General features: G+C 35.3%; 1 protein-coding gene across 1 annotated transcript; it reads left to right on the top strand.

Moving 5' to 3' along the window:
- The first annotated feature begins 132 nt into the window (after positions 1–132).
- apold1b (apolipoprotein L domain containing 1b) lies at positions 133–24,852 on the top strand. Its single transcript, XM_067400981.1, has 13 exons — positions 133–373; positions 3,325–3,372; positions 4,910–4,954; positions 5,052–5,126; positions 7,783–7,842; positions 12,899–12,949; positions 13,036–13,071; positions 17,510–17,569; positions 17,749–17,826; positions 17,914–17,953; positions 18,033–18,084; positions 18,264–18,678; positions 20,304–24,852. The coding sequence occupies exons 2-13, from the start codon at positions 3,337–3,339 to the stop codon at positions 20,778–20,780; spliced, it is 1,425 nt and encodes a 474-aa protein (XP_067257082.1). The 5' UTR covers positions 133–373; positions 3,325–3,336; the 3' UTR covers positions 20,781–24,852.

Below are 24,852 nucleotides of genomic sequence, written 5' to 3'. Positions count from 1 at the left end.
GCATAAAATAATCAGTTTTATGCAACAGTTAGATTTATACATGCAAAGCATACTGCAGAGCTCGAGTTCGAGTGGAAAATCACTATTTTTCTACAAACACGCCCCGTGATCATGTGCTTTTTCGAGGAAGAGTCGGTGGACTTGAAGGGAAAGAGTTTTCTTTTTTTTCTCACCTCAAGAATTGAACTCACTGTTTTGGTTCCTGCTTTAGTACTTTTCGTATTTTGGACCAGTCAGTATTTTACGGGCTTTTTTCCCAACTAAACGTAAATGTTTTAAAACATTGACAACTTTAGCGCTTTGTGTCCGTTTGTTTTTGTTTTCTTTTGGAAGAGGATATAAAGAGAAGACCGTCAACCCGAGCAGTGTTAAGGTAAGAGATTTTGCTTGCGGTTTAGCGTGTTTTGTTGAGTGCGGTCAAGTGTGTGTTGTGTTACTTTAAGGGGAAGTTGAAAGAGGAAAAATATTATTAGAACAACAAGCTGGGGAACTTTTGTTTTGTTTATGACATGGCCTTTGAACGCAGTGTCGTGTATCGTCCGAATATTAAAAGAGATTTGCTTTGAAAACACGTGCGCGAGCCCAACAAAACTTTATGAACATTCCATCGCCTGAAGCGAAATTCCTGTGGTTAGTCTGTCGTTCTTATAACCTAATTAATATTCATGAGCCATGCCTTCCCCTTAGGACTTGTCAGCTGATTACGCCCTCGTCGCTCAACGAATCAAAGGCGTTCACACGTGTTTTTGCGTTGCGTCTGCGTTTGTAAGGCGAGTCAACTTAAAAATAGGATAAATTCAGAGTTTAGTTTTTGTTTGGCTAATGTTATGTAGCAACTTTACAGCTGTTTTGTTTTTTGTTTTGTTTTGTTTGTTTGTTTTTGTAGCAGCTGTATTTGTCTGCTACAATTTCGTGTGTCATAATATCTTAAAAGAGTGATTTTCAAAATTTCTGATTTATGGGATTGGGAATATAAAGGAACCCCATTCCATTGGAAGCTATCTTAATTGTTACATTTAAAAGTTGAAATTATGACATAAATCATATCAATAGATTTAAAAAAAAAAATCGAAATTATGAAAGTTGCAATTAAAAAGTCGGTATTATGACTTGAATGTCATAATTACTTTTTGTCAAAATTCCAACTTTTTATCTCACAATTATAACTGTCACAGTTTCTACTTTTTAATATCATAATTTCTATTTATTGTCATAATGTCAACTGTCATAATTTCAACTTTTTAATTTAAAGGTGCAATGTGTAAATTTTAGGAGGATCTATTGACAGAAATGCAATATAATATACATAACTATCAGTGGTGTATAAAGTGGTGTATTATTTATTACGCATTATTCAAATTTTTATAAAGCATTTTAAGAATACTTTCCCCATCAAACGTATAAAAAGCACAACACCGCTGTAAGTTGCGTCAAAAAGACATGCGCTTTCATGTAAACAAGCCCAAAGTGCATGAGAAGCACATGGCGGAACGAGTGACGCGCTGAATGAAAGTGCACGTTCACTCTCTGACAGCAGAGGGCGCTGATGAAACAGCAGAAATGCAGCGGTTACCCCGGAAACCCCGTAAACAAAGCAACTGCTAGTGAAGTTTTTAAAATGCTTCAAACAGCCATTAATTTTTTTGGAATCTTAATGTTGTTCATCACAGCACCAAATACTCAATACTTAAAGACTTAATGGGCTATTTATTTTCAAACTTAAAACATGTTTATATTTTAATATGGACAACATGCATATGATCAACTAACAATGATCAGTTGTATTTCTTAACTAACATTAACAAAAAATATTACCATCTGTAACAAATGTAGCTAATGCTTTAACTAACGTTAAATAATGAGACCTTACTGTAAAGTGTTTCCTGTTGTTCTTTATAATTATTTTGCTTTAATCTGTTTGAAAATTTTTACTTTATATTTCTTTTTATGTATTGGATTATTGCATTTAAACATTCAGTTATTTTTGTTATAAAAGTTCTTAAACCTGTTTAACTATGACAACTTTTTTTTTTTGCAACTTATTTCAGTACCGTGATAATACCGTATACTGTGATAAAAGCTTCAACAATTATCGCAACATGAACATTTTATACCGTCACATGCCTAGTAGGAACATTGACATGCAGGATTACTCTCTGCTATCTCATGACATCTTTGTCCTGCAATTCACAACCTTACCACTAGATGCCGCTAAAATTTACACACTGCACCTTTAAACTTTACCTCACAATTTATAATTTTTTGTCATAATTTCAATTTTAAATATATTAATTATGATTTAGATGACTTTTTGTCATAATTTTGACTTGTGTCCTAATTATGACATTAAAAAAAATCAAAATTATTATTATTTCATGATTATGATTTACAAATCATTGTTCATTTATTTTTCTTGTATGGAAATGTCCATATTCCTAATATATAAAGGGAGATGTATGAGTTTTTCATATATAAATATACATTTATTCAGTGTGAGAGAAAAATAGCATGATATTATAAAGACAACATGTTTTTTAAAAATAAAATGTGTAAAATTTCAATATCAAATAGATTTTATAACAAATTCACTGTAAATATCGTTCCAGAGAAGTTTCACTCAAACTCATTTATTGTTTTTATTTTTATTTTTTCAGTTTAAAACTAGAGCTGTAAACAGAATAAAACAATTTCAATTACAACCTGACTTAAAAAAATAAATAAATAAATAAAAGATGATAATATAAAATTTGACAAATTTTAACTTTTTAATTATTTTTTACACCATTATTTTTTCCTCATTGAAAACCCCAGTCCTACATTATGACGTCAAGTAAAGTTACATAATTAATATTCAGGAGCTGAGGCTTGCATATGCGTCAGAAAAACTTCTTTGATCAATGTGTTGTGTCAAGTTAAAAATAGTTTTTAGTGCTGCGTCAGTTGTGAAACATCTGACCAATCAAAGGAGGCCTGTCTTATTGAGTGTTTACAATAGCAACTGAATGAATGTGTGTCATCATGGTGTGTTTTAATAAAGCCATGAAGGGTTTAAGTATGTCTAGATTCCTTGCATGACCTTTAAGTTACGTATAGTGTTACGTATCAGTGTTTACTCTCTATTTAAAGGACTTGCATTTAACGTGAATTCAATAGTCATAATGAGATCCACTCAAAGCAGTAAACGCCTTCCATTCACCGGCCGTCCAGACTAATACAGACAGGTTCAACCAGTCTAATAATGATGTCTTCTTTAATTAAAGCATTGTGTTTTTGTTGTTTCTGATGAGTGTGTTGTTAAGACTGCAGAAGTGTTTTGTTTCTCAGGAAGGACTGGTGATGCAGAAACTATATCCCTTTAAATCCTCTCCACAGGTAACAGTTCAGAGGGTTGTGGTTAAACACCGGGCTGGAAATATGCATTAAAGCTTCAACTAATGCCAAACTGCAATGCTTTAGATAAAGTGTCCACTAAATAATGGGTTTTCAATTGACAAAAATATTAAAATTTTTGAAATTATGATCATAATTATGAGATTAAAAAGTCAAAATTTTGACATAACAATCATTAACAACTTACTATGTCATAATTTCAAATTTTTACTGCCATAAGTCATCATTTTGTGTGTATTAATTACTTATGTCACTTTTTATAATTCACATCTCATAATTATGACTGAATATGTTATAATTCTGACTTTTATGTCATAATGTTGTTGTTTTTTTCTTGTGTCTTACACTCTAAAAAATGACAAAAAAAACAAAACAAATTTACAGAGTAAAATACTGTTTTAAATTGAAACAGTAATATATCATAAAAATGCATATGGTCTCTTAGATTATTATTTATTATTATTTATTTTTTTTACTTGTATTATGTCTAAAAGTATGTTTTCTAAATAGTATAAAAACTCTTAATTTTGATAATTCTTTTTCAGAAATGAAGACTGTATCTTATGCTGTTTTGCTAAACGTTTTGCTAAAAGTAAATTTTTATCTGTATTGATGTATAAACAGTAATATACAATAAAAACAATGCATTCTGGGTAATATTTTTCATTTTAATGAAAGAGGCCTATAGGCTACTTTCTTAAAAATAACCAATAATATTACCCAGAATGCATTGTAATATTCAGAAGTAATATACCGTAAAAACAATGCATTCTGGGTAATATTTGTTATTTTCAAGAAAATAGCCTATAGGTTAATTTCTCGAAAACAACTAATAATATTACCCAGAATGCATTGTTTTCACAGTATATTACCTTTTAAATAGAAATCTGTGTCAATTTGTTTCCTTTTTTTAGTTAGAGTGTAATATTTAAAGGCAGATTTTTTTTCATGTATAAATAGCAACTTTATACAGTGAAAATTAATATTCTAAATATATGTCAAATATATATATATACTTTAAAATATATACATTTAGTTTTTATTCTTACATTGCTATATTATTGTGCTGTACTGTAGATGCATTATGTATTATTTGTTTTTATTAATCTATTTATTTAATTCATGCTTTATTTATTGTATTAAATGTATTTATTTAGATAGACAGTTTAGTCGTATTTTTATTTATTTATTTTTTACATTTTTACACCGTTTGTCTTGCAGTAAATAACTAATTATCGAACACAGAAAAGCATAATCCTCTTAATAATGTGCAAAGGCAAAGTGATTTTTTTAAGTTTTCAGTCACATTTCTTCACTGGACATACAGAAATAATAATTCCTCAAATTTTTAGAAAGCTCTCTGTTTCTTGTTGTTGACATCTCAAATGTAAACCAGAATTAGCAGATTTTTGTGCATTCATTGTAAAGTGACCGAGTAAAAGTGCCTAATAAATAAAACATTATTAATAATAGTAGTACTGTTCTTCTTGTTGTTGATGATGTTTTTTTCTAACCTCAGAGTTCAACGATAACCAAAGCTTCAGTGAATAATGACGGCAAACAGGTGAGGCTCATTTTTGTCATCATTATATCCACAGAAGTGAGATTTGCAGTGATTTTAGGCTGCACAGAACTGACCTCTCTTTATTCTTTCACTCTAGGACACAGCTGCATGCAGCAGTTCATCCACCTGGACAGAAGAGGCAGCAGAGAGCAGAACTACTGAAGCCAAACAGGTCAGGAGCCGCTTTGAGTTATTTTCCTTTTCCTTTTCTGTGTTTTTATCATTTTTATTAGTTTCAAAAAAAAAAAAAAAAAAAAAAATATATATATATATATATATATATATATTACAGTTTTTTCCAATTGCTAAAACACAATTTTTCAAACTAGTCTGGTTTTATCAAAACACTTAACACAATTCACAAAACCACACACCCAAACTGCAAAATACCTCATATATCCTGCAAAATGAAGCACTGCAACCGAAACTACACAGAGCATTATCAAAATCAAACTTTTGCATGAAATGGCACACACTTCATTCATATTACCAGATTTTTGCCTAACCACCTACACACTGTTGGGCATAATGAAAAGCACCCCCATCTTTAGTATGCTTTGCCATAATACTAAAATATGTATCAGATTCTTCACATGCACAGAAATATTTGCAGATACACACACATGCTGTTGCAACATTTTTATTTTTTTTCCTTCACTACAGTAAACAAGTCAGTACAACATAAGCACAGCAGATATATTTACATGGGACTGAACAAAAATATTCTTACAAAAAAAGTAAACTGAAAAAGAAAATTTCTGAAAAAAAATATATTACAGTAAAAAAAACAAACAAAAAAAAAAAAGGCAAGAAAAATAATTAGGCAGCATCTTGCCGCACAGCCGGGTCTGGCCACAACGCCTCGTCAACATCACAGGCAATATCTTCCCTTGCCAGACATCGAGGGAAGAAGAGCCTTGAGTGCCTTATCCATCCCTGAATTGCACCCACATCAATCTCATCACATGCCTCTTCCATGGCCTGCACAAGAGGCATGCGCACAAAGGGCTGCCGGTCGTATACCTTCCACCGCCATGCCGAAAAGAATTCTTCTATGGGGTTCAGAAATGGTGAGTATGGTGGGAGGTATTGCACGAGAAATGTTGGGTGGTCAGCAAACCAGTTTTGGACTGGGGCTGCACGATGAAAGCTCACGTTGTCCCATACTACAACGTACCGGTTTCTTTGATGGTCTGCATCATTCATACGCTCTGGTGGTATGAGAATGTTGTGAAGTCTGTCCAGAAATGTGAGAATATGGGCTGTGTTGTATGGTCCAAGTTTGGCATGACGGTGGAGGACACCATGCATATTGGAGATGGCAGCGCACATTGTGATGTTCCCACCACGTTGGCCAGGAACATCTATAATGGCTCTGTGGCCAATGAGGTTTCTCCCTCTTCTTCTGGTCTTTGCTAGGTTGAACCCAGCCTCATCTATAAAGATGAACTCATGTGGGATTGCATGAGCATCCATTTCCAGTACTCCCTGAAAACAAAGAACAAAAATCACTCAATATGGTGTTATCCAGTACACTGGGAAACAATGTTGTGTGTAGTGTACTGCAGTCAATATAGTACTTACATCCACATATGCTCGTCTGAACTCTTTGTTTCTTTGAGAGTTTCTCTCAAACGGCACCTTATAAAGTTATTTCATTCTGATTTGGTTTCGCTTGAGAATGCGAGCCAATGTGGACAGACTAACTCGTTGAATGTTGTTGAATAAGGTGTTGTCTTGGATGATGTGGCTTTGAATTTCTCGTAATCTGATTTCATTATTTTCCAAAACCAAGTTTACAATGGCAGCTTCCTGTACCCCGGTGAACATTTGGCCCCTTCCTCCACCATGGTGTCGTCTCTCAGTCCTTTAGAAAAAATAAAATAAAAATATATATAGGGCTTGGACAATGCAGCCTAAATATTTTCCCCCACAGTAGAGTACATTGTACAGGAAACTTGTACAGTTCATGAATGGCTGATGTCATACACTAAGTAAACAGGTGTCACCCAACTGATACACTATGACATGGGGTATACTACATGTGTACTACATGAAATTTTGGTTAGATACCGGTTCTCCAGTCTAAAGGTCTGGATGACAGAGGCGACAGTAAAACGGCTCAAGTTTGGCTGCACTCTCTGTCCAGCCTCACGCATTGTCAACCCATGGTTGATGACATGATCTACTAAGGTTGCTCTGATTTCATTTGAAAGTGTTTGTCTTCTTTGACCATGAACTCCTCTACCTGCTCTACCCCTACCTCTCACTCTTCCTCCCCCTCTTATTCTCAACCTCCCTCTTCCTCTTCCTCTTCCTCTTCCTCTCTCTGCAATGTCTTCCATTGTTGTTGTAAAAAAAAAGGTTCTCACCTGTGGTCTTTTCATAGTGCTTACATCCTGATTGAAGTGTTAACAATTAACCACTGAGGTGTTTGGCCAGGTGGCACATGTAATTGGCCAATTAGCTCATGTAGTGTCATTTTGAATGGCAGTGTTTTGAAATGGCAAACATGTGACTTTATGTCAGATTGTTGTGTCTTATGCAGAGAACTGTATTTAGTGAATTTAAAAAGTGCTATTTTGAAATGCAAAATGTGTGTAAAACAGAAAAGGTGTTTAGACTTTTGGAGACTTGAGAAGAAGTTTTGCTCTCTGTGTGTCAGTTTAAATAATTGTGCTGTGCATGTCATTTTAGTGTGTTAGCAATTGGAAAAAACTGTAAATGTTTATTTATTAGACTTAGTTTTTGTTAGTAATTAACTATAATAACCCTAGTAATGTCGATTGAAATTTTGGATATTTATTCTTTTGTTTTTTTATTCTCAGGATCCTGGAATGATCATGGGAATGATTCAAAAACTAAACCCATTCAGGTTTTACTCGCAGGTACACACACTGACACACACACACACACACGTACTTGTAAATGTGGTTTACGGATGTAATGGTCTTTATACTGTACAAACTGTACATTCTCTCCCCCTACACTACCTCTATGTTTAGTATGTTTTTAAAGTTATTTTAAATATGAGGACTGATAAAACGTCCTCATATTTCATATTTATGTCATAATACCAGTGTAATACCCATGTCATTATACAAATTTGTGTCCTCATAAATCACAAAAACATGCACACTCTCTCACATTTTAAAAATTTATTTAAGTCTACTTAAGAGAAATAATCCAAACGGACATACATATTATAGATGCAAATGAAATACATGTGCAAAATCATGGACCAGTAGACCAGCAGATCATCACAATATTAAGCATAACTCTCAGTTTTTATGGGTATAAGTAACAACGCATAATAGCAGACACATCACAGTACCTTGCTAACCGCTCAGCCCTTTCTTCTCTGAAATGGTGTTTAGGAGGGGTTGGTATTGAACTACTGTAGTCATAAAGGCTTCCTCCACACTGGAGTCAAAAGTGCAAGCAGCCTCCAAAACGAACACTTCTCTAGACTCCACATTAATCAAACAACATCACGTGTATTAGCCAACAGATGTGAGAAGGTTTCAGAGTTACTATTGCTACTGGAGCATGTCTGGTGTTTATACATTCTTACTAAAGATGAGAAATGATTTGATATGTCTTTCACTATACAGTCCACTATTCTGTCGTGGCGTGCTATATACATTCCCTTATAAGCAAAATATGCGGCAATGTTTCAATAATCTGTTCTGTGGTGTGATGCAAACAATGGGGAACCTGAGTTGTAGAAAAGTTAAAGGATTAGTCCACTTTTAAATAAAATATTCCTGATAATTTACTGACCCCCATGTCATCCAAGATGTTCATGTCTTTCTTTCTTCAGTCGAAAAGAAATGAAGGTTTTTGATGAAAACATTACAGGATTTTTCTCCATATAGTGGCCTCCAAACGGTTGAAGGTTAAAATTATAGTTTCAGTGAAGCTTCAAAGAGCTTTAAATGATACCAGACGAGGAATAAGAGTCTAATCTAGAGAAACCATTGGTCATTTAAAAAAAAAAAAATACAACTGTATATGCTTTATAAACACAAAATATTGCCTTGCAAGTGCTTCCGCTTTCCGTATTCTTCAAAAAGCTTATGCCGTATGTCCTACGCCTTTCCTATTCTACTTACGGAATGAACGCGGAGCCAGTTTTTTTCCGTAAGTAGAATAGGGAAGGCGTAGGACATACAGTGTAAGCTTTTTGAAGAATAGGAAAGTGCAGTTTTGGTGGAACCACTTGGAAGGAGATCATTTGTGTTTATAAAGCATATACATTTACATTTTTTAGAAAATGACCAATGGTTTCTCTAGATAAGACTCTTATTCCTCGTCTGGTATCGTTTAAAGCTCTTTGAAGCTGCACTGAAACTGTAATTTTGACCTTCAACCGTTTGGGCTCCATTGAAGTCCACTATATGGAGAAAAATCCTGGAATGTTTTCATCAAAAACCTTCATTTCTTTTCCACTGAAGAAAGAAAGACATGAACATCTTGGATGACATGGGGGTGAGTAAATTATCAAGAAAAATGTATTTAAAAGTGGACTAATCCTTTAAATCTAGTAGGAAGAACTTGTAATGTAGCTTTTACTGTGAAAATGACAATGTCCTCACTAAGTGCCGTATTCTTAAGAAATGAATGAGAAACAGAGTGATCAGCAGATGGAAGAAATGCAAGTTTCAGTCCCGCCCAGTGTTGTTTTTGGTGATGTTAATGTAAGTCCATAAGGATTCGCCTGGGCACCTGTAGATGTTAATGACCTCCGTGTGTGACTAATGTAGGTCAGGGGGTCAGTGATAATGTCCTTTGGGACTCTCATAGCCATAGAGTCAGACCTCGCCCACTCCAGCGATACTCGAGTTCGAACACAGAGGTCATTCAGGTCCGGCCAGTCTGACCAGACACCAAAACCAGCAGAGTGGGTTTTCTTTTGAAGCCAAGGAAGTGAGGCTCTGACTTCCTGACCAACGGCATCTTGCGTCTCCTTAGGTCCAGGAACAGGGAGGATCTGGCCAGCTCCCTAACATCTTGGTCATCATTATTCAGCATGTTCAGAAGATGGGAAATCCGCATGCTGGTATAAATCCATATCATGTTTGGCACCCCCAACCAGAGAAAGTCTCGTTAGACTTTCGTCTAATAGTAAAAATAAAGTTAAAATTCCATTTTAATTCTGTTTTAATGATTTTAATGATGTTTAATAGTTTCTTTTTTTTATCCACATTTTTATTCAAAAGCTTACAGAATAAGCAAATGGGCCTAAGCTATGCATTTATTTATATAATGAAAAGAAAGTTGAACCAAGACACAAGACACCAAGACACAGTTGTCGCGGATCGTGACTGAACGCCATCATCTCTTCCTCTTTACTACTTTACAAAACGAAATAAACATGATGGAACATCAGAAAATATGTTGCAAGATACAGTACTGTATCACGTCCTAATCAGTTCAATCAGTGTTGGAAACAATGTCACGCAACATAGAAAAGCCATTTGTTGACTGTAAACTTGATAGTCAGCAGGAAAAATAACAATTCAAACCATTTAAAACAAAACAAACTGGATTAGAAACTTAATTATGTCAGTAAAAGTGTTATAACTTTATTATTATAAAATTGACTTAAAGGGTTAGTTCACCCAAAAATGAAAGTTCTGTCATTAATTACTCACCCTCATGTCGTTACACACCCGTAAGACCTTCATTCATCTTTGGAACACAAATTAAGATATTTTAGATGAAATCCGATCACTCCGTGAGGCCTCCATAGCCAGCAATGACATTTCCTCTCTCAAGATCCATTAATGTACTAAAAACATGTTTAAATCAGTTCATGTGAGTACAGTGGTTCAATATTAATATTATAAAGCGACGAGAATACTTTTGGTGCACCAAAAAAATAAAATAACGACTTATTTAGTGATTGCCGAATTCAAAACACTGCTTCAGGAAGATTCGGAGCGTTATGAATCAGTGTTATGTTTATTCTTTTAATTCCTTTTCTTGTTTTTATTTCATTTTTAAATGCATTTTATATCTTTTATGTATCATCTTGTTATTTCTGAGTTTTAATGCATTTTAAATCTTGCAGTCTGGTTGAAAGGAGAATTAGGAAGAAAGCATTTGTGATTAGGTTAAAATTCGATAAATTTGGATAAGGGGACAAACCATGGGGAAATTTGAGCTGTGGTGCATGGTTACGATATCTCTGGATTACAGTCAGGACACTTTCCAAAGGGGAAATATGAACTGCGTTGCATAGATAAGGTATCTCCAGAATGGGGATTAGGGCTGTGTGGTGCAGTTTGAGGAGTCTTGCCAAAAGAAGAGATTGAAACTTTGTGTATCACTTCGAAGTACCTTAACAAATAAAGCTAGACAGCGTCCTGACTGGTGAGGAAGATCCTTTCTTATGGATAGATCCATTTAGATCTGCTCTGGCGGACAACAAAAAACTCCCTGAAACTTCCTAACTCTTCCATCCAGATGTTATTCCTATTTCTTATGCATTCCATTTTTATTATTAGGGCCCGAGCACCGATGGTGTGAGGAACCTATTGGAATTGCTCAGCCAATTATTCTTCTCCAAAATGAATCGCATGTTTGAGGGCCTAAACGTTCTCAAAAACTCATGAAACTTTGCACACGCGTCAGAAGTGGTGAAAATTTACATCTGATATGGGTTTCAGAATTAGGTGTGGCAAAATGGCTCGATAGCGCCACCTACAAAATTTCAATTAAGCGCCCTTCGTGCTACATTTCACGAACAGTTATGAAATTCGGTAGAAAGATGTAACAGCCCAATACCTACAAAAAAGCCCCCGGGTTCAAAGTTTGTAAACCCAACAGGAAGTGAGATATTTTGAATTTTCTCTACAAAATTTTGGCAGTTTTTGCCATTTCCACATGTTGTACTTTAACAAACTCCTCCTAGAGCTTTAATCAGATCAACATCATATTTGGTCAGTCTAATATAAAGGCCTTTGAGACGTTAAATTGCGAAGATCTAGAGTTTTCGCTGAAAGGCGTGTTCGTGGCGGCCTGGAAAATTTCGATGTTTCGCCATGAAACAGGAAGTTGTTGTAACTCGGGCATACAATGTCTGATCTGCCCCAAACTTCACATGTTTTATTAGAGTCCTGGCCTGAAGACATCTATATGACAATATTCAGTTACAGTCATAGCACCACCTGGGGGCAACAGGAAATTACATGTTTTACACTGTGATTAACTACTCCTAGAGATTTAATCAGATCAACATCATATGTTGTCAGTCTAATCTTAAGACCTTAGCGATGATAAATATCAAAGATCTAGAGTTTTCGTTGAAGGGCGTGTCCGTGGTGACCGACAAAGTCTGATGTTTCGCCATGAAACAGGAAGATGTTGTAACTCGGGCATACTATGTCCGATCTGCCCCAAACTTCACATGTGTGACAAGAGTCCTGGCCTAAAGACATCTATATGACAATATTCAGTTATCTATAGCGCCACCTGCTGGCAGCAGGAAGTGTGGCACTTTTACATGATTTTGCCATAATTCTCCTGTATTTACTCGCTCACATGCATGTTCGCTGTTTTTCTGAGGCCAACGGGTGGTGGTGAGCCCGGGTGCAAGGGACCTTTCATCGCTGCTTGCCGCTTTAATTATGTATTTGGTTCTTCTTTATGTAAAGCACTTTAAATTTCCATTGTGTATGAAATGTGCTATACAAATAAAATCGCCTTGCCTTACTGTAAACACAGGATATTTATCAGTTTTTGAACAGTACCACCTATTCCCTCCACTCCTCCTCTCATACAGAACTGCACATTTTGTGTCTTTTAATGTGTGTGTGGGGGGTGGGGGGGTACACACACACACACACAGCTCCTTAAGGTCTCAGCACAATCCAGTCTTTACGCCACTCAGCAGTAAATGTTTGTCTGTTTCAGCATCTCTCTCATTTCTTTCTGTAGAATAAGACCAATGAGGCTCACAGCGTCTCAGCAGCAGAGGAGAAAACACAGGTGAACTGCGTCATGAAGCAGATACTCATTCTTTCAGAGAACAGCATCAGTGTTTTCTGACTTCTGTGAGTTTGTTTGTGTTTCAGGCTGGGATGCGCGACCATCTGAAATCCACCGCTCAGGTACGAGAGTCTCTGGTCTTGATTCATGTGACGGTGGGATATACTAGCTTTGTTTCCGGAGAACCCGTCGGACAGCCTGTGCTTGTGATATTTGATCCGTCAGACACTGGTTGTTTATATTGAATGTTGTAAGCGGTTTGAGTCTTTTATTCTCATCGCTGATGACGACACGATGCAGGACGAGCTTTTTAGGACACTGTCTGCGTGTTTGTTTGATCACATGTAATTAAAGGAGTGTTGCAGGTTAAATATGTGGTATTTGCTGTCAGAGGCACGAGTCTGAACTGTCTGACGAACAACATCCGTTATTTACACTGGCTTTAAGTGCCAAAAATGCGTCACTGTCGGCACATGACAGTCTACGCATTCCTTTCTCTTTTGTTTGTTTGTGCTCAAGCTAAAACTGAAATCAAAATTAATAAAAGTTGCAGTATATAGACATTTTAAAAAACTAATAATAGTTACAATAACACAACTAAATTTGTAAAAATAAAATGAAAACAACATAATAAACTAATAATATGATAGTTTCATTATTTTATAATCATATTATTTTAATTATACTTTTTCATGAATGGTGATTTCTTTGAGTTTCTGTGGCTTTTTATTTATTTGAGATTATTTTACACACACACACACACACACACACACACACACACACACACACACACACACACACACACACACACACACACACACATACAGTACAGTCCAAAAGTTTGGAACCACTAAGATTTTTAATGTTTTTAAAAGAAGTTTCATCTGCTCACCAAGGCTAAATAAATAAAAATAAAAATACAGTAAAAAACAGTAATATTGTGAAATATTATTACAATTTAAAATAACTGTTTTCTATTTGAATATATTTCACAAAGTAATTTATTCCTGTGATCAAAGCTGAATTTTCAGCATCATTACTCCAGTCTTCAGTGTCACATGATCCTTCAGAAATCATTGTAATATGCTGATCTGCTGCTCAAGAAACATTTAAAGTGTACAATTGTACAAAATATTTGTGTACAATATTTTTTTCAGGATTATTTGATGAATAGAAAGTTCAAAAGAACAGTGTTTATCTGAAATATAATCTTTTGTAACATTATAAATGTCTTTACTGCCACTTTTGATTGATTTAATGCATCCTTGCTGAATAAAAGTATTCATTTCTTTCATTTCTTTTAAAAAAAATAAAAATAAAAATTCTTACTGACCCCAAACTTTTGAACGGTAGTGTATAATGCTACAGAAGCTTTGTATTTCAGATAAATGCTGTTCTTTTGAACTTTCTATTCATCAAGGAATCCTGAAAAAAAAAAAAAAAAAAAAGTACACAACTGTTTCTTGAGCAGCAGATCAGCATATTAGAATGATTTCTGAAGGATCATGTGACACTGAAGACTGGAGTAACGATGCTGAAAATTCAGCTTTGATCACAGGAATAAATTACTTTGTCAAATATATTCAAATAGAAAACAGTTATTTTAAATTGTAATAATATTTCACAATATTACTGTTTTACTGTATTTTTAATTAAATAAATGTAGCCTTGGTGAGCAGACAAAACTTCTTTTAAAAACATTAAAAATCTTAGTGGTTCCAAACTTTTGGACTGTACTGTAATATATATATATATATATATATATATATATATATATATATATATATATATATATATATATATATATATATATATATATGAAAACAAGTCTTAACCCTATAAAGCCTAACGTATTATATGTATTACATGAATTCCTCTAAATGATCAACATGATCAAATCTTTGCTGTCACACACAGTTCATCTGTCATCTGATTGATAGTTTAGACTTTAAAAGTCTTTTAGTATAATTGTACAAACATTCAGCTTGTGCTTCACGTCTTTCTGCTGTCAAATCTGCACTGATTTTTATCATAAGCTTAAGAATAACTTCGATATTGTTATTAATATTTCAACTGGACTGAAGCAACTGAGGTTTACTTGATTAAATCATGAGTATCAAATATGATCATTAGGCTTTTGAGAATTGAGGTTTATTTGTTCATCTCTCAATCATCATTGCATTGCATTAAACTACAGAGCTTTGATCATAAACTAAGCATTTAAATATCATACTAAGACATTATTGGTGAATATTGGTATTTGCATTTTATGTAAGTATCTGCTATTTTGTTTTAAAGATCTCATTGATTTACATGGTATTATTGTACAGTCTTGTTCCCCATGTACATACTTGCTCTAAGCAATCCTGGCTGGAGTAACTTCCTGTTGACGTTCAAAGTGTTGTCAAACAAAACAGAGGCTAGCTAGACCCTCCCTCCTCCTCCTCCTCCCCCTCCCCTCCGTGCTTCCTGAAACAGTCATGAACGCATTTAAAATCATTCTTGTCGGTTATTGGCTGGAGCATGTTTATTATGATTCATGGTCCACGCTGCACCAGTTTGTTTTTGTTGCCGTTTTTGGAGCTTGTGGCGACTATAGAGACCGCGTTTTTTTACAGTGTGTTCAGGGCACAGGCAGCTATCGGATAGTGAGGAGATGTTTGCTGTATGTGACAAAAAATGTTTTGGCCTAAAAACGTGTGACATCGCTTAGAGCACCTTTAATATAGTAATTGCAATAACTAAATACTAACCCTGAACTTAACCTTAACCCATGTAATTACCTTAAGTACACTGTACACTGTAAGTACACATAAGTGCACATACTGTAAAATAGTGCAAAATTTACAAGCAGTATAAATTACACAGAATATGTTTACTCATTTTGAGCCTTTAAATAAAATTGAGCCAGTTTTCCTCCATATTTGTACTATATGAGCCATATACTATATAGACATTTTTGCAGATTTATTAAAAAAAAAAACTGAAATATCACATGGTCCTAAGTATTCAGACCCTTTGCTCAGTATTTAGTAGAAGCACCCTTTTGATCTAATACAGCCATGAGTCTTTTGGGAAAGATGCAACAAGTTTTTCACACCTGGATTTGGGGATCCTCTGCCGTTCCTCCTTGCAGATCCTCTCCAGTTCTGTCAGGTTGGATGGTAAACGTTGGTGGACAGCCATTTTTAGGTCTCTCCAGAGATGCTCAATTGGGTTTAAGTCAGGGCTCTGGCTGGGCCATTCAAGAACAGTCACAGAGTTGTTGTGAAGCCACTCCTTCCTTATTTTAGCTGTGTGCTTAGGGTCATTGTCTTGTTGGAAGGTAAACCTTCGGCCCAGTCTGAGGTCCTGAGCACTCTGGAGAAGGTTTTCGTCCAGGATATCCCTGTACTTGGCCGCATTCATCTTTCCCTCGATTGCAACCAGTCGTCCTGTCCCTGCAGCTGAAAAACACCCCCACAGCATGATGCTGCCACCACCATGCTTCACTGTTGGGACTGTATTGGACAGGTGATGAGCAGTGCCTGGTTTTCTCCACACATACCGCTTAGAATTAAGGCCAAACACTTCTATCTTGGTCTCATCAGACCAGAGGATCTTATTTCTCACCATCTTGGCAAACTCCATGCAGGCTTTCATGTGTCTTGCACTGAGGAGAGGCTTCCGTTGGGCCACTCTGCCATAAAGCCCCGACTGGTGGAGGGCTGCAGTGATGGATGACTTTCTACAACTTTCTCCCATCTCCCGACTGCATCTCTGGAGCTCAGCCACAGTGATCTTTGGGTTCTTCTTTACCTCTCTCACCAAGGCTCTTCTCCCCCGATAGCTCAGCTCTAGGAAGGGTTCTGGTCGTCCCAAACGTCTTCCATTTAAGGATTATGGAGGCCACTGTGCTCTTAGGAACCTTAAGTGCAGCAGAAATGTTTTTGTAACCTTGGCCAGATCTGTGCCTTGCCACAATTCTGTCTCTGAGCTCTTCAGGCAGTTCCTTTGACCTCATGATTCTCATTTGCTCTGACATGCACTGTGAGCTGTAAGGTCTTATATAGACAGGGGTGTGGCTTTCCTAATCAAGTCCAATCAGTATAATCAAACACAGCTGGACTCAAATGAAGGTGTAGAACCATCTCAAGGATGATCAGAAGAAATGGACAGCACTGAGTTAAATATATGAGTGTCACAGCAAAGGGTCTGAACACTTAGGACCATGTGATATTTCAGTTTTTCTTTTTTAATAAATCTACAAAAATGTCAACAATTCTGTGAGTTTTTTTCTTGTCAATATGGGGTGCTGTGTGTACATTGAGGAAAAAAAATAACTTACATGATTTAATATAACAAAGAGTGAAAAAGTTTAAATTTAAATTTTCCGTACCTACTGTGTATATATATATATAATATAATATTTTATATATTTTTTTATTTTTTTCTGACTATTCCTTTATATGTCAGGCTTTACAGGGTTAATGTCCTGCAGTTTTCCACCCTTCCCCTGAATGTGTTTGCATATTATTTGCATTTTTTGCAGTATAAAGTCTTTCTGATCTCTTTCTGCAGGTATGTGATGGAGAAGAAGTGACTTCATCGCCGACAGACGGAGAATGTTTGGCCACTCAGGTGTGTGTTCGTCTGCTCACGTTCACCTGTATGTCATTTTATCATATGGTGTACATGAAGACTCTTCCATGTTTTACTGTGAAAGGTTTGCAGCCTTGTGTTGTTGTTGAAAACTTGATGCATCGATGAGAATTGTTTTTCAGGGATCATCACTATATCGCTCACTGTTTTATTTCCAGAGCAGCTCTGCTGAAGTTCTCACAGCAGAAACAGATGTCGTCCGCTCCATTAACGGGAATCCTCTGGACAATGAAGATGTACGTGAAAACTCAAGTTTAGTCCTTGATTGCTAGTTTTATCAAGCATGTTTGGTGGCAGAGAACTGAGTTTCGTCTTATTGACAGGATGAAGATGGTCTGCTGGATTGGTGGAGAACAGTGGAAGGTATTTTCTGTAAAGTTCAGTCGTGTTTTAAAGACTTGTGTTAGATCTTGCAGAGACGGGTTTATGTTTTATTCGTCAGGTTGGGGCGAATGGAACGAGTCGAAACAGTTTAATGAGGAAGATGGGGAACGGTGAGAAAGATTTATATTACATTTTCCAAGAAAAATATGTATGTTATATGTTTAACATCTTGCTATAAATGGCTTAAAAACATATAGTATTATTAACGATACTAAACTAACAGAGATTTTAACATGGTATAAGTATACTAGTTTGTAGATTTTTTTGGTGGTGGCTCTCTGTCTTCCAGAGCAATCGAAGCGGCTGCTAACCGGGTGTTCATGGCTGCCAAGTTATTCGTCCACCTGCTGAACCAGCGGGAGGCGTCGCTGCAGCAGCGGATCCACGAGCTCCTGGCTTTAGCGGACGCGGCGGACAGTTTCCACAAGAAGACGGTGACCGCTAGCGTCGGCGGCGGCGTGGCCAGCGTAGCCGGCAGCATCACCACCATCACCGGCCTGGTTTTGGCACCCTTCACCTTCGGGACGTCCCTCATCGTGACGGCGGTGGGCATCGGTGTGGCAACCGCCGGCGGCGTGACGTCAGCGTCGGCCAACATCACAGACACGGTTCACTCCAACACGGACCGGAAGAAGGTGGAGAAGATGATCCAAGACTATCAGCACGAAATTCAAGATATTAAAGAATGCCTGGACTTTCTGCAGGTCAGACGCGTTTATTTTGTACAAACCTTTGTTATTTTAGTATAAATTATATGCTATATTATGCATTTAAGAGTTAGTTTTGATATTTTCTGCTTTCTTCTTAATTTTAGTCATTTTGTTGCATCTTTTTGTCATTTTTATTTTTTTGTTTTGTTTTTTTTTTATTTAAAAATATTGTTTTTTAGTTAATTTAGTACTTTAAGCTAAACTGAACAAAAATGAGAAATGTTTTCTTGGCAACTAAGCAAAATAAGTTTAAAATAAACATTAACTGAGAAAAAAAATGTATTTAATTAAAAAGCGTTTTTTTTTTTTTTTTTCAAGTAACTTTTTTTTGTGGTTATAGTTAGATAACTTTGATCCTATACTATTTTGTTTTTGTATTAATGTTTTACTATACTATGTATTTTTTAGTTATTTTAGTACTTAGTTTTTGTACGGAAGAGGATTAGGGCCAAGCAATAATAAAAAAAATAAAACCATCTCGAGATTAAAGTTGTTAAAATTTTCTAGAAAAAACTTGTCAAATTTCGAGAAAAAAGTCTAAATAAAATGTTGAGAATAAACTCATTAAATTACGAGAAAAAAATCGTTAAATTTCGAGAAAAAAGTCGAGATAAAATGTTGAGAATAAACTTGTTAAATAATGAGAAAAAAGTCGTTAAATTTTGAGAAAAAGACGTTAAATTATGAGAACAAATTCGTAATTTAATGAATTTGTTCTCATAATTTAACGAATTTGTTCTCGTAATTTAATGTCTTTATTGTCAACATTTTATCTCGACTTTTTTCTTGAAATTTAATGACATTTTTCTCATAATTTAACGAATTTGTTTTCGTAATTTAATGAGTTTTTTCTCATAATTTAACGAGTTTATTCTCAACATTTTATTTAGACCTTTTTCTCGAAATTTAACAACTTTAATCTCGAGATGGTTTTATTTTTTTATTATTGCTTGGCCCTAATCCTCTTCCGTATTTTTGTCATTTTCTCACTTAAAAAAAATAAATAAATAAATAAATGCATATTGTTTATTTATTTATGTTTTGTTTTAGTTATTTCAGAACTTAAATAAAAATCACAAATGTTTTCTTAGCAACATAAAACTCTCTAAAAACTATAAAAAGCTATAAAAACATACCCATACAAATAAAATACTAAAGTGACTAATGCATATGGGATGGTCTCTTTGATTATCATTTTATTTTTTTCTAAATAGTATAAAAACTATTATTTATATTATTTTTATTTATTTTTTCAGAAATCAAGACTTTACCTTATGCCATTTTGCTTCTCAAGTAAATGTATCTTGGTTTAAAAATGTTTAGATATTTGCATTGTAAAACAATAACAATTTTTGCAGCGTAAATCTTTCATTATGAAAAGCATCTCTATATTTGATCCACTAGTGTTTATGTGAGCCTTACTGCATTGCTGTATGATATCTAAAAGTAAAGCATAATGTAGTTTGACAGAATGTCTCACGTTTCTGTTGAGTGTATGAACGCAATGGCCAATCAGAGGCGTTTAGGATTAGATAAATATGCTGATTTTTATCACTATTCATCCTTTTAATGAACATCTCGTCATCGTGTCTCTCTTCTTCCGGTTTCTGTCTCTCCAGGCCGGGATGGCGACTCTGGAGGAGTGGAACTTCGAGCAATACGTGGACAGCATCTCCAGAAAGGCTCTTAACCAGAACGTCAAGCACGTGTTGAAGGAGGGCGGCCGGGCCGGGAAAGCGCTGCTTGTCAACACGGAGAACCTCATCAACACCGTGCAGGTGCTCAGTGTGGCAGGAGGAGCGGCCAAAGCCGCACAGGTCATCAGCGTCACCTCTGGCGTCATGTCGGGCCTCTTCCTCGCTCTCGACGTCTTCTTCCTGGCCAAGGGATCGCTGGAGCTGCGTAAGGGCGCCAAGACAGAGTTCGCGGCCAAGATCAGAGAGGTTTGCAAGGAGCTCCAGGATGGACTGCAGGAGCTGAAGAGAATCCAACAGCAGCTGCAGAAAACCCTGGATGGGGTTGAGTTGGAGGAGGAGGAGGAGGAGGAGGAGGAGGATGAAGATGATGTAGAGGAAGAGGTAGAAAATGAGAACTGATGAAAGAGTCCAGCTAGAGGAATAAGCATAGATGATTATCTTGAGCAATAATAAATACAAATAAAATATATTAATAATTTAATTAATAATTTCTATTAAATTAGTTTGTAAGTTTCTTTGGATAAGTTAAGTGCTAAACCCATAAATGTTAATAAATATGAAATAATATAAAATAAAAATAAATATGTATTTATGATACACTAGCGGTCAAACGTTTGGAATAATTAGGATTTTTTCATGTTTTTGAAAATGATTTGATAATAATAATAACTGTAATAATTGATAAAGATTGAGCAGCATTCCAAATATTTCCCTTTTTTACTGTATTTTTGACCAAATAAATGCAGACTTGGTGAGCAGAAGAGAAAATCTTAATTATTCCAAACTTTTGACCTGTAGTATAAATATTTCCGCTGTTTGCCAAAGGTCAAAGGTCAGTAGATTACGTCAGTGCTACTTACTAAGTGAACTGGTTATACAGAGTCTTGTGGTTACAAATAAGGACTGTTCAAATAATGAAAAGAGATGATGAGTAACTCTTTTATATCTATGCAATGAAAAACACAGTGCCATGTTATATACTGTGACATTGATATTGTTATGATAGATTTTTTTCACTCTCTTATTTATTATTCTCTATTATTTCTCAATTGAAATCTCTTAACTGCTCAGGTGTGATGGGTCTGTTTATCTTACATTTCAGCTCTTTACTGTATATATGTTCAGTTCAGTGGATGTTAAAATAGCACACTAACAGCAGAGTCACCTGATACCAGTTCCTTTTCTCAGCACTGGTCTGGATGGACCAATCAGTCGTTTGTGATTAATTGATTAATTCATTTCCCACCCATTAGGTTCTTTCTGTCACCACTAGAGGGCAGATGCACCAAATGTGGGACTCAAATATCAGTTTTTTATTTATTTTATTTTTTTTTTTGGTTTGTTTTTTGTTTTTTTGTAATTAAATGAATTCATGATATTGCATATATTTACAGTTCATCACATATATTTGCTAAGAAAGTCCTCCATATGAATCATTGTACCAGATGAATAAGTCATTGACTGGACTAAACAAGTCTTTAGAAGTCAAGTCAAATAGTTTCAAAGCAACTTTCACTGTAAAAAACAGGAAAATAACAGTGTTAATGTTGCAAAATTTTAGTTATGAAACTAATTTGGTTGTAAAGCAACTCTAAAAAGACAATAGTGTCATCACTGAGCTCAATTTAGTTCAAGTTTTGCAGTCAATAATATAATATTACTCAAACCTTTTAAATCTTTTGTTTTAAAACTTTTTTTTTTTCTTTTAAACCTATTTCCTGTTTATCATCAGTCTATCACTAACCTACAGGTTGATCCATCTGTTTTGTGTTTTCCGTCTGTGTTATATGGCTATTGTTGGTTAATGTACATATTTAGACTGACATTTGTGGCATTTGTCTTGCTGTTGTTCCACATTTTTAAGCCATTGTGTCAAGATAAATTAGTCAGTCTTGGGAAAAACATTTGGTTGTGTTCAGTACAGCTGTCCTTAAATATACATCTGAATTACTTTAAAGATTAAAATGAAGATTGAATGTTACTTCTTTATTTAAACTATTTTAAATTAAGGCGTTAAATGTCCTAGAGATAACATGTTGCTTATCTCAGTCTTGAAACAGGTGGGGTAATAATAATGTTGTTTAACCAACTATACCAGTATATCCAGCAGTTAAAAAGACACTTCTGTGAAGTCATGAAGTTACTGTGCCATGAATTTATAAACAGTAAAAGCTTACACAGACACCTCACTATGACTATGTTACCCTATATTAAATTTTATTTATTATAAACAATCCTTTATTTGTTCATCATGGTGATGGTTGGTTGTATTGGGTGTTAAAATGTTTCTCATTATAAACACTTCCATAACTGGTTAAATGTGCGCTCTTATTGTAAACACCCATCCAACTGAAGAACCAACCATCTAACCAAACATCCATCCAACCAACCAACCAAACGAGCAACCTACTGTCCATCCAACAAACCAAATGAACAACCAACCACCCAACCAAACAACCAACCAACCAAACGAACAATCAGCCATCTAACCAAACAAACAACCAACCAAACAAATGGACAACCGAACCAACCAACCAAACAAACAAACAATAAACCATCTAACCAAACAAACAACCAACCAAACAATTGGACAACCCAACCAACCAAAAGAACAACCAACCATCCAACCAAACAAACAACTATCCAACTAACTGAACACCCATCCAACTGAACAACCAACCATCTAACCAAACATCCATCCAACCAACCAACCAACCAACCAAACAAACAACCTACTGTCCATCCAACAAACCAAACAAACAACCACCCAACTAACTGAACAACCATCCAACCAAATGGACAACCAACCAACAGAACTACCAACCATCCATCCATCCAACCAAACAAACAACCATCCAACTAACTAAACAACCATCCAACCAACAGAATTACCAACCATCCATCCAACCAACCAACCAACCAAACAAACAATCAACCATCTAACCAAACAAACAACCAACTACCAAATGGACAACCGAACCAACCATCCAACCAACCAAACGAACAACCAACTGTATATCCAATCAAACCAAACTAACAATCAACCATCCCACCAAACAAACAACCATCCAACTGAACAACCAACCAACCAAATGGATAACCAACCAACCAACTGAACAGTCAACTAAATGAACAATCAATGAACCAAACAAACAACCAACCAACCAACCAAATGAACAACCAACTGAATATCCAATCAAACCAAACTAACAACCATCCCACCAAACAAACAACCATCTAACTAACTGAACAACCATCTAACTGAACAACCAACCAACCAAATGGATAACCAACCAACCAACTGTACAGTCAACTAAACGAACAATCAATGAACCAAACAAACAACCAACCAACCAACCAAATGGACAACCAACTGATCAACCATCCAACCAACCATCCAACCAACCAACCAACCAGCCAACCAACTAAACAATTAACCAACCAACCAAGTGAACAGCAAAACAAACGAATAATCAACCATCCAACAACCCAACCCACTGTGGTCAGATTCAGGTTTCTGCTTGGCTACAATAGGCTACTAATAATTCATTAATAAGGGCTGTTTTCTTGTACAAAATTAAGTATTTTAAGTTGACACGAATACTGTTCCAGGAACACCAAATATGTTGATTATATTTATGCTCAACACATTGTGTTTTACAGTAAAAACAAATCAGACTCCATATTCAGATGAATTAGACAAGGAAAAACAAAATGTTCTTCTTAATGGTTTTTCAAGAAGAAGGCTTTTGGCTGTTCATCATTTTTTTGACTGGTGTTTCAGGAAACAAGCACATATGCATGGTTTCGTTTTTTTATTTGTTCTTCATCAGGGTGCAGCTTTAATGGTTAGTGGAAGACTATTATGCAGTGACCTGTTAAAGATGTAACCGACTCATACAAAAATATTTTTTCCGCATTCCAGCAAAGAGTACTTTTATGAAAACATGAATGTCTCACGCATAAATGCCCCTGAACAATTAACATAAGCATGTGAACATTTTAAAATTGGGAGTTTGATTTATTAGAAAACTAATGGTAACCAAACTGCCTGAGTGTGGATTTCAAATACAGAAAAATCTATTTAATCACTTTTGTCAGGCATGTTCTGGAACTTTTCTGACCCATGTTTGTAGAAGACTGGATTAGATGACTGGAAGCAGTTCTAGTTTCATGCAATTGACCGGTTGTCACATTTAAAAAAAAAAAAAAAAAGATTCTCTAAGTGTAAGGTTGACAGGATAAGACATTTCAGGCGAGAAATTGTAGCTTCAGACATTTCTTTCCTCATACTTAAGTTCTTAAAATCACATGATCTGTACAAAGACGGTAAATGTTTATTTCCTGAAGTTTTTATTGACATTAAAGAGATAATTTAAGATTTTATTTATTATTATTGACATTATAGAGATTTTTTTGTAACCAAATGTTTATTGTTTACGTTCTTGACCCTACAATAAAAACTAGTGTA

Source organism: Chanodichthys erythropterus, chromosome 11 (genome assembly GCF_024489055.1).
Source record: "Chanodichthys erythropterus isolate Z2021 chromosome 11, ASM2448905v1, whole genome shotgun sequence".
In the NCBI taxonomy this organism is placed as follows: Eukaryota; Metazoa; Chordata; class Actinopteri; order Cypriniformes; family Xenocyprididae; genus Chanodichthys; species Chanodichthys erythropterus.
Note: the sequence above shows the minus strand (reverse complement) of the source record. Positions and strands in the feature narration are given on the sequence as shown.